Raw genomic sequence first — 11,549 nt, 5'->3', positions numbered from 1 at the left:
ACTCCATGAAGAAAATGCTCCATCTTGCTTTAAATGATGCATGGATCTTCTTGACCGAAGCTGAAGGTTGGTTAACGTCACGTGCGCTCAAACAGGTGCGCCGCCTTTGTCGCCGCTTCCTCCCAACTTTCTTTGCACTTTCAAAGAATTTCACACATCGCTTCATGCAATTTCCATCACCTTTGCTGCTCTGTCACTTCTCGATTGCAAACAGGATATGACACCTTGCAGGTTTATTTCACGCATGGGCTCATATTTTGTTGCTTTATCCTTTTTATTATTTAAAAAAAATATAAAAACATTTGATCAAAAGGAAGGGGAAATCACTAATGATGTGTCAAACTAAATCATAAAAAGTACTTTATGTATTCCAGCACAACAGATAATAATTCATCACAGGGATATTTGCTGTACATTTGTCCATGTTTCAAAGTGTTACAAACAGAATAATTAAAATTAAATCACCTCAGGATTTAGAATAATGCATGTGGATCATCTTACTAACACAATACGTAATCTGTTTTTTGGCTAATCTGTGTGATTGTGTGTGTGTGTGTGTGTATCTGCTCACAGCGGCCCATACGCTGCCGCTATGCTCTAGCGCCAATATGAGAGTCTTCGTGGCGCGTTGAGCTTCTCCGTGCCAGTCCACATGCAGGCCAAGAAGCGCTACGTGCTAGCGTTGGCGGCAGCTTGCGCCATGCTGCTCGCCTACATCTGCACTCTACACACCACCGAGCTCCAGACGCGCAGTGCAGAGCCGCACTTTCACGCCCTTCTTCAAGATACTCAGCACCCATACGTGTATCTGGAGGAAGCAGAACCAGAAGAGTACGGACCGCTGGTGCTTCTGCGGCGCGAGATCCAAAGCAACATGTACAAGAGCCGGCGTTGTCGCATGGACACATGCTTTGACTTCGGCCGGTGCCAGGGTGCCTTCCGTGTCTACCTGTACCCACCAGGTACAAGCACGGTCACAGGAATTTCCGAAAATTACCGGAAAGTCCTGGCAGCCATCGAGGACTCGCAGTTCTTTACCAGCGATCCAAGTGAGGCGTGCCTTTTTGTGCTCAGTGTAGACACGCTGGACCGAGACAAGCTCTCGCCTCAATATGTGCAGGATGTTAGAACTCAGATCCAGAACCTTCCACTGTGGAACGATGGCAGGAACCACCTGATCTTTAACCTGTACTCTGGGACGTGGCCTGACTATGCTGAGGATTTGGGATTTGATGTAGGGCAGGCCATGTTGGCCAAGGCCAGCATTGACGTGCAGAACTTCAGGCGCCATTTTGACGTTTCAATACCTCTTTTTTCCAAAGACCACCCCCAGAAAGGAGGGGAAAAAGGTTATTTGACATCCAACAATGTCCCACCTGCAAGGAAATACCTTCTGGTGTTCAAGGGGAAGAGGTACCTTACTGGAATTGGTTCAGAAACCAGGAACGCTTTGTATCACATACATAATGGGGAAGATATGATTTTGTTGACCACCTGCAAGCACGGGAAAGACTGGGAGAAGCACAAAGACGCCAGGTGTGACCAGGACAATGAAGAATACTCAAAGTAAGTCTATTACTTTTATCACCTTGCTTCTGGTCCAAGCCTACTTACCTAGGTCGATGTGGTTTCAATACCCGGGTGTCACACTACATGGCAAATAAATGTTTGCAGTCCTTGTCTTGACAAATCCGAAGCAGCTGTTTATTAAAATGAAATGAATCCTGTGCTGTCATGGAGAAAAAAGACCTTGCAGCGTAATGAGTGTTGCATCACTGAAAGTCATGAGGGGCAGGGAACTTTAAGGTGGAACATGTGATCAGCGAATTATATGTATGTCGTGGTAACAAGAGATGCATCAATTTAGGCAACATATGTACCTCTTGTTCAATTTCGCCATTTTTTGTGAGGCTCTTTTAGTGCTTTCTGTCCTTGGGTGACTGGGTGAGAGCGTTTCAACATTGTGTATCAGGATTAAAGCTGAATTGAGACACATTGTTTTAGTTGCACCTTACAAAGCACATTTTCTCAAACATACATACAGTCGGCACTAAACAACGAGTACCATAATCTGTCACAGTAATCCATTGCAGATGACTGGAATGGTACAGTACGTTCACTTTTACTGCCCCATGGGAAGAGTTGGTCGTCATTGTCCTGGGCACTTCAAATTGCATGTTTCTCATTTGTGCTTTGTTACAGAGTGTGTATTTCAACATTATTGATTCTTTTACATTATAGGAAAAGTACTTTCCCAAACCAGAGAGAATGCACCCCACCAAAAAAAAAAAAAAAAAAAAAAAACGAGACCTGTGTTATAGATGAAAAAAGGTATAAAATGTACTGTAAGCACATGAATTCATACTGATTATTCCGTAATCTTGTGTGGAAACAAAATTTTACTCTTTTTTTTCCCTTAATATACAGTATTGTTTAGATCATCAAGCTTCCTAAAGGAGTTCTACCTAAAACCCTTTGTGACTAGCTACCAAGAAAAAAAAATAGTCTATTGGAAAAAGGAAAAAGCTGAAGCATGCTATCATTAGGCAGAAACAACAACCAATGTTCTTGATCAGTTCCCTAAGGAGTGTTAGTGCAAGGAAAACTGTTGCCGCTGGTTCTGGATCCATCCTGAGGTGAATTTGTGCTGTGCTCCAAACACAGACAGTTTACTTTAAGGTTTATGCACATAATTTCTGGTTAATGCCTTGTTATGAGTGCATCTCTATGTTGTGTTATCGAAATACCTGTTCTTGTCAAAGGAGCCTAAATGCGATTATCTTACCTCCCAGGTTCCTGGTGTGCTGATGTGCAGATACCAGATATATCTTATTACTGTTTTATTCATGAGGGGCAGGGAAATCTGTTGTAGTTACTGTAAGCCAAGATTCACCTCACAATACCTATTTAAGCATCACAAGATATTAAAAAGAGAGTTTACTGCATATTTGTTACCCGTACTTTTTGTGACCTGTTTTACCTGAACCCCATTCCAACAAAAATGTTCATAAACTTTTGCCAGTGTATATCACTATGAATTGTGTATTATTAACCTGGTATAACTTATCAACTTTTGTAGTGTTACAACTCACACAAGCGACAGGGCATTGGACTGCTGCTCAGAAGGTGACCTGCTTGGACCTCAGCACCAACAGTATGTCATTCTTGGGCTCTTGAGCAAAGCTCTAAAACCTCAACTGCTTAGAGATATAATGACATAAATATGAACTCAAGTATGTGCAATTCAACTGTCCATAATCTTAATATAGTGTAAAGTCTTTGTCAGGGAAAACATCCAAGAAGAAGCATCAGGATGGAGTTTGAAAGAATTATGGTACAACTGAAACTTTCCACCTGGAAGGCTTAAAGGTTTGGGGTTAGCGTGGTTAGTTAGTAAGGAGGAGTTAGTATTACTATAGATAGATAGATAGATAGATAGATAGGATAAAAGGGTAACTGCAAGATTTTTCCACCACAGATGCAAACATAGATCTCAAGTCTCAATGTGGTGATTAATGATTTGCCACACAAGATAATTGCAAGACATAACTGAATCAGTCCCTCTTCAACACACATTCTATTAGTCAGAGAAGCAACAAATTGTCAGAGTTAACCCAAAAGAAACTGGAGAGAGCCGCAGCTTTGCAGAATAACCAGATCCTTGGCAGTCCAGGAAGCTAGGTTTTATGGAAGTACCCTATGACATGACAATTGCCAAAAGTCTTGGAAAGTACGTGGAAAAAATTACTCTGGTCTGATGAACTTTTTGGCATTGACACAAATCGCTTGGCTGTTCCTGCAGTGAAGTGGGGTGGTGGTGGCATATTGTTTTGAGAGGCTCTCTGCTTAATGCCCTCTTTACCCCAGCACTGTCTTTTTGTGCAGGCCGTACTCTAGGCTACTCTAGGATTGTGCTACATTTATGCATAAGTCAGGCAAAACACATATATAAAAAAAAAAAACGTAAAATGTTTCATGTGCAAAAAAAACTAAACATTTTTGCTTGAACATAAAGTTCTGAAATGTGTGAACTGATTGACCGATGCTCTTAGACAATGGGCTAATAGAGTCGTCATCATGTGATCATTTCAATTAAGACAGAGTTTTCTTGCTCCATGCCCTGGACAATAAAACACATAAATAACCCTCGTTTTGTATTAGAGAGCTATAAGCGTGCCCTAATAGGGGAATACTCATCTGTAGTTTAAGTGGAGTAATATATGATCCGCTTGGCTGCAAATTAAAGCCTGAGGTCTTGGCTAGCATGCACTTACAGTTTAAATAAATTGGAAAGGATTTCAAAGTGGCGGTGCGGTCAATAATTGGCGCTCTGTTAAATTAAGTAGGAGCTCAGAGCCAGAGGAAGAGAGCATTCCTTAAACACACACACACACACACACACACACACACACACACCCCATTCCCGCTGTGCCGGGGTGGATTAAAAATGAGCCTAGCATAATTCTGCTACGACAGCCCAGACTGGGCATGGCACACACACACACACACACACTCTTTTTCCCTCTCTCACTCACACACAGTCGATGCTTGATTTCATTATCGAGCGACTCCGAGTCAATGAGAGGCCCGATTCAGAATGCTGTCAGATGTCTTTGTCGGTTTCCTGTTCATTTACGCCTGCGGGAGAAGGAAGGAGAGACGGATGGAAGGATGAAGGAAGGAGACAGAAAAGGGAACCCTGCTGATAAGATGTATCGGCTGACTGTAAATTAGAGACGTTCACGACCTGCAGATTCATCACAGAGCGAAAGAGAGGGAGAGGGAGGCACATGCAGAGAAAGAGGAAGAGAGATGAAGGGATGGAGAGCGATGCTGTAATAGAGGTATGGTATGACAAAATGCAAGAAGTAGAAGCAGGTGAGAAAGTGCATTAATTAGTTTGTGATTAATGGAATGTATGTTTTTTTTCAGTCTAGGGTCAGTTCATTTAAAGATATAAAACTGAAACAGATAAATGGTTATTAATATGTTCATGTTAGAGCAATCTTTAAAAGCGTATAATAGTAAATAGTTTTTTTTTATTTCATTTCTACTGTATGTATTCAGGAATTCTTTAAATAAAATACACCGAGTTCTTAAGTTCTCCCAAAGCTCTCAGGTATTTAACAAATAAAACCCTATGCATCAAGCTGTTATAGGAAAAAATACATAACAATAGGGCAGTGTGATTAAGCAGCGTTAACATTACTGCCCCAAGGTGTTTCATTTCTTTTACACCACAGTGGTTTCCTAAAGACTTTCCCATGGTGGAAAAATTCTGGACTGTTACAAAGCACTGACACTCCTTCAGAGGGAGAGAAAAGGCCTGGAGTCTATGCAACTAAACTCTAGTCAGAGACTAGACTAGAGTACTAGTCAGGGTGCACCCTGGATGGGATGCCAGTTTATCACAGGGCACAAACATGCACACACTCACTCATTGGATGCACACACTCACTGACAGAAAATGTCTTCGGACGGTGCTCAGAGAAAACTCAACAACTACAGGAAAATTATCCAAACTCAAACACACAAACCCAAGATGGAGGTGCGAGACCATTAAGAAGCCCTTAGATCAGTTTGGCATACGTATCTACATTTTTAGCCCTGTTCAGATCGGATTGGTTTATAAGCAGGTGCATTTTTTTTTACACATCTCCTCAGTGATGAAGATCTCAAATCTCAAAGACCACAGGAGGGCTGAATTTCTAGCAGGCTGTATTTTTTTATATATATATATAAATTATCTGTGCATGATGCAACAAATTTACTTCAGTCTACAAGAAGTACACAAGAAGCATTCCCTTTTCAATTCTCAGATTAGGAAGGGTTTAATATCTGATCTTTTTATTTATTTATTTATTTTTAATATGAGGTAACTGAGCATCACTTATGCCTAAAGGACTGAAACGATCACTGAGTTTGATGAAAAAAGTATAGGACGAAGGAAAAAACAACATCTGAATGGAAATCAAGTCACAAAAGAGAGCCTGTAGGTTAAGTAAGTTACCCCAGGATTCTATCTCAACTTAATTCTTTGCATTTAGGGATTTAAAATAGATTCATCCTGAGATTTGTTTTTGCCATGCTGATCTGGCAACCCTTCTTATAATGCTCACATCATAAGGAACACTGGACATTCATTTTGCTTACATCAAAGTAATTAAACAAATCAGACAGGACTTCATTAAAGCTGCAGTCATCCCAAGTACAGCCAATACATTTCAATTCTAGTACACTTTTATACCAAGTGCCTTAATCTGCGCAAAACCATTTTTTAAACCGATTTGTCAACTAATGCCATTTTATAAGCTGCACTTTTGAACCACTTTCTTCCACCATGCCACATCAGATTTTAAAGTACAGTTTGCACCTGTACGAAAGTAATTCCATCCCAGCAAATGTGTGTATTATAATCCCTTCATGGATGTTTACGCTCGATTATATCATCTCATCGCAGGGACGATTACGGTAAACAAAAACACACAGTTTATGTTGGCTTTTTCAGAGTAAAAGGGACAAAGAGGAGGGTTGGTAACGGAGCAACAGTTGAGCAGCAGAGAGAGACGTGAGGGAGTGTGTGACAGGATGAGATTGGAACAGGCCCACCTGCTGTGATGTGTTCAGTAACAGTGTAAGGTGTCAGTGGGAGTCACACTTTAAACCGCCGTAATGAGGAGCCATGAGGAGAAACACCACCTTCACTCTGCCACAGTGTGTTTACTGGCCTGGAAATAATGGTCTTCAGTCGAGTTTGGATCTGTCATCGGCGATATATTCCGTCATACTAGTTTCTAATTTGGTCCATGTTTACAGTTGTAGCGTATATAGTAGAGGATAAAACACAGTTCTCGATACATGTGGAATAGTCATTCAGCATTCTCCTCAGGCCGAGACAGCCTGGGGTGTGTTTGTCTTTCTTTCTTTCCTTTTTCTTTTCTTTACCGCTGAGATGAAGCCTGTCCCATCTGGAAGGTATCAGTAGACAGCTGTCGGCTATGGATCCTTATTTTGGTAGAATTTGTAGGCAGGCTGAAGTGATCACACAAGTCTGTTCGCTAGACAACAGGTGAAAAGGCTCGAAAAAAAGTAAACAAAACTATCACTTGCTCATTCTATATACAGTCCCATTTATCCTGTACAGGGTACAGGAGGGGGGTACAGGAGACCCGGAGGCTATCATAGGGGATTCAGGACACTAGGCAGTGTACGTCATGGGTCACAGGGCACAAGCACACTACTGGAAATTTGGAGACACCAATTAGTCTAATCTGGATGTCTTTGGGTTGTGGGAGGAAACTGGAGTACCTGGAGGAAAGCACGGAGATAACATGCAAAGGTATGACTGAAAATCTCGACCCTGGAGGTGCAAGGCCGCAGCACTAACATACCGACTATGCCATTACCCCAGCGTACTGTATGTACCACAGATCTGCTGCATTCTCAAATCTGTGTGGTCAGAAGGTGTTGGTTGGCTTTCTCAGAAACGCTACATAATGTAAGTCATGGATGGGAAAAAATGTGGTTTTACTTGACAAAGAAATTAATCTTTAGGTATACAGTAATTATAGTATAAATATAATATAATATATAATTATAATTATATCTCCAGCTAAATTAACAAAGAGCAGGCAGAGATAGAACAGCAGGACAGACTTAAGCCCAATCCCAATTCTATTTTCTACCCCTTCCCCTACCCCTCGCCCCTTCCCCTTGTCCCTTGAAACGAAGTGGAAAGGGGAAGGATTAAAATATTTCCCCTAAGAAATGGGACACCACTACAACACTGTTATACGTCATCATACGTATCCGTTCATTTACATGTACACATACAGTATGGCCGTAAGCAAAACAAACAATGCGTTATCAAAAGCTACTGAACTTTCATATTTGTTTGTAGCATGCAGTAAAGTGTATATGACATAAAAATATATTTTTGTAATATTGCGCAATCGGTGCTATCCGCTAGCAAACTTTAGCGGTTTTTTTGCAAACGTTTTTTTTACAAAACATCACCATAAACACAAACACAAGACTAAAATTAATATACATATAATGAAAACTTGTCATAAAAATCCTTATTAATGGCAAAAATTAGTTACATTTACGGGTCTGCTTGCTCGAGTGAGCGGCCATCTTGAAAATTTCGTTAGCCCTTCGTTTGAAGTGAGGTCCCGAAAAATCTTCGTTTGGAGGGCTATCTGGCCCTTCCCCTTACCCCTACCCCTCCAACCAAAAGAGAAATGAGACACCCCTACCCCTTCACGTGAACGCGCCAAACGGAGGGGTAGGGCTAAGTGTAGGGGTAAGGGGTAGAATTGGGATTGGGCTTTACTGTAGAGGTCTAAAGGGATGTCCTCAAAACCCAATAAAGCAGTAAAAAATGTTAAGACCCCAGACATCTTCAGGATGAATTTCAAGCCTCAGACTAACGAAACCTTCTTTTAAGGAGCCTTCACCAAGTAATTAGTAATTTTTTTTTTTCTCCACGAAGGTTTAATTAAGGAGGCTTGAGTTTTAAAAACCTTCAAAAGATGACCTGAGGGATAGCTTGCTGTTTCTTGTTCTTGTATTCTTGTACCTTACCATTTAATAAATAGGATAAAAGCGACTATTTATAGCGACTATATCTGAAGTGATACCTGGAAGCAGCTGGTTTCACAACTAGAAATGTGACTTTAAATGGATTTTTGGACACAACAAAATAGTGTAATAACAATCAAACTGGTATAGGGTCTAAGAAGAATAGATCTTTTAATTTCATTGCGGTAGCATATTTACTCTGCTCCATCACGTCCTTCTGTCACTGACGACTTCCTAACATCGCAGCATGTCCGCAACATGCATTTCATCCTTGCGTCCTTTAATAATATTGAGAAGCATGTTCAGCTCACCACAGCGTAATCAGCAGACCAGCGCTAACCCAGGCTTGCCCTTAACCCTCAGGTCACGCGCACTATGCTTGGATTTCCCAGCCAGGATAAAAGCTGTTCTTAGATCACTCTATCATTTCATCTCCTGAATAGAGGTAAAATCTGACATTTTTCTCTTTAACGCCAGCGCCAAATAAGAAACCTTCTTTATTAATGATAACAGACAGACAGCCAGTTCATGCCGATGTGGTTCAAAATCGGCACTGCTAGCGAACAGCTCCCGACTTCACACCGTCTCCTAATCCCCTTAAACCAGGAATGGAACGAAAGGGCTCATTTTCCTGTCTTTTATTGTGTGAGATTACGCCGTTAATCCTTATTCTTTAAACCATAAATCACAATCAATATCACACACACTGGCTGATTCACATCCAAGCAAATACATTGTATGTCTTTTGATTTAGTCAGAAATGTGTTTGTGTGCTGTTAAATTTATGGTTATTAAATTCAGTCATGCCAATCATAATCCCACTTTTATTTTCACCAGACTGCATACTGTGGTAGTTTAACATTGCTGTGTGTGTATGTGTGCGTGTAGGTGTATACAGCTGAGTTCTGCACTAATAACTTGCCTGCTCGTGTATGACCTTACAGCATACACACACACACACACACACACTCTGACACCAAATGCATACACACTGTCTCCGTCTCAGTCTGTTTCCTCTTCGTTCCTCTCCGTCAATCCAGCACACAGTGACATGCGCATTCATGCACACATGCACACACACACACACACACACACGGGCCAGTATAATGAGCGAATATTATTATTGTTTTATGTAAATGTCTGGAATGACACATTAGACAGTCTGCAGCAGGTGGCCTCCTGGGCTTGATTGACATTTCAGCTAACACATTACTCCACAGGAGGGACTGTGTATACTTGTGTGTGTGTGTGTGTGAATGTGTATGCGTACACGGAATTTGGCAGTGCCATAGTAAGCACAATGACACCATGCATGCATCTATTCGGCATATATTTATTTCACACGTACGTTAGAGATGGGGAGAAGTACATAAATGCTTGAAGACACAGTATCAATCAAACCGATGTTTATATAAACATATTTTTTCTCCTTCTTCTTCCTGTTCTTCTTCTTCTTTTCAACCATAGTCAAGTTAAAATTCAGTACCAAACGTCAAAAACACAATTTCGACCCGAATCTAGCTTTACTCTCTGGGTTGAAAGCAGGGAGTTTCAGCATTATATCACATTCTTTCTAGGTCTAAAGCCTCTCTAGTTGCCTTCTTTCTTTCTTTAGCCAGAAACGCAATATACAAACGCTGCTGGTCAGCTAAGATTGATGACATCCAGAGGAGACGGGGGGAATGCAGGAATGATCTGCTTGTGGCATTATTGATCTCCAATATGAATAAATCATGGGGTTGCCTCTGATATTTCCACCTTGTACTTGAGTTGTGTTGCCACTGGCGATGAATGCAGGATGTGTTCGTTTTCAGCCGAAGATAAGCAGGTTTCATATTTATGCTCTCGGCTCGGAGGAAACAAGTCTTGCAGAGTTAGCATCGATAAAAAGGCCACGTTTCATTTGTTCCGGGTGCTGTATGTTACTACGGAGCGCTGGAGAGAATAGTCAATTTATTCTCTATTCCTTTTGTCCTGTTTTGGAATTGTTTAACTGTTAGGATTATGGCCATTTTATCGCTTAGCTTATGTTAACTCCTTCCTTTAGAAACTCCTGCAGTCCATTCTAAATTGGTCTAAAGCATGGAGACAGCTATGGCAGACATGTACTGTATAGGGTCTTTCCAGACAAAAACATTTACTCCAAACCATCCTTAAAATTTTTTTGATGCTTTCAGAGTGAGATACCATGAATATTACACAGCCGGAGAGCAGCTTACTTATTAATCTGGGTAGGGATACGTTTAGTCAATAAATGTGGGCCGGCCTACTTATAATCCTTGGTGGGTGTACACTTGTCTTTAAGTGTACTGTAGGCTGGCCTTTGCATAAGTACAAATTTAGGTAGGTGGACGTGCAAATGTGGGAAGTCCACTACTTGTCTGATGTGGGCATGGTTACCTTAAAATGTAGGCAGACTTATTTTTATATATTATCTGTAAATCTGGATGGGGTTACCAATAAATGTAGAGAGACGTTTTCTTATCTGTAGATTTAGGAGGGTTACCTGTAAGTGTAGACAGACATTTTTACCTGTTAATGTGGGCGGGGTTACCTATAAATAAAGAGAGACTTATTCCTACTTGTAAATGTGGGCGGGGTTACCTATAAATGAAGAGAGACTTATTCTTACCTTTAAATGTGGGCGGGGTTACCTGTAAGTGTAGACAGATATTTTTACCTGTAAATGTGGGCGGGGTTATCTATGAATGTAGAGAGACTTATTCCTACTTGTAAATGCGGGCGGAGTTACATATACATTTAGGCAGACCTAGTCTTACCCGAAAATGTGGGCGGGGTTGCCAATAAATGTAGACGAATGCATTCCTATTTGTAAATGTGGGCGGGATTACCTGTAAGTGTAGACAGACATTTTTATCTCTAAATGTGTTACCTATAAGGCTTATTTGTACCAGACTTATTCCTATCTTTAAAAGTGGGTGTTGTTACCTGTAAATGTGGGCGGG

General features: G+C 41.0%; 1 protein-coding gene across 1 annotated transcript in view; it reads left to right on the top strand.

The window, feature by feature from the left end:
* Positions 1–582: 582 nt before the first annotated feature.
* LOC128515110 (exostosin-1) overlaps positions 583–11,549 on the top strand; it is a 169,909-nt gene continuing 158,942 nt past the window's right edge. The window contains exon 1 of the mRNA XM_053489143.1: positions 583–1,566. Within this exon, the coding sequence (XP_053345118.1) occupies positions 653–1,566 (914 nt within the window). The 5' untranslated portion in view covers positions 583–652. The remainder of the gene's footprint in view (positions 1,567–11,549) is intronic.

The sequence above is a fragment of the Clarias gariepinus genome, chromosome 2 (assembly GCF_024256425.1).
Source record: "Clarias gariepinus isolate MV-2021 ecotype Netherlands chromosome 2, CGAR_prim_01v2, whole genome shotgun sequence".
Classification (NCBI taxonomy): domain Eukaryota; kingdom Metazoa; phylum Chordata; class Actinopteri; order Siluriformes; family Clariidae; genus Clarias; species Clarias gariepinus.
Note: the sequence above shows the minus strand (reverse complement) of the source record. Positions and strands in the feature narration are given on the sequence as shown.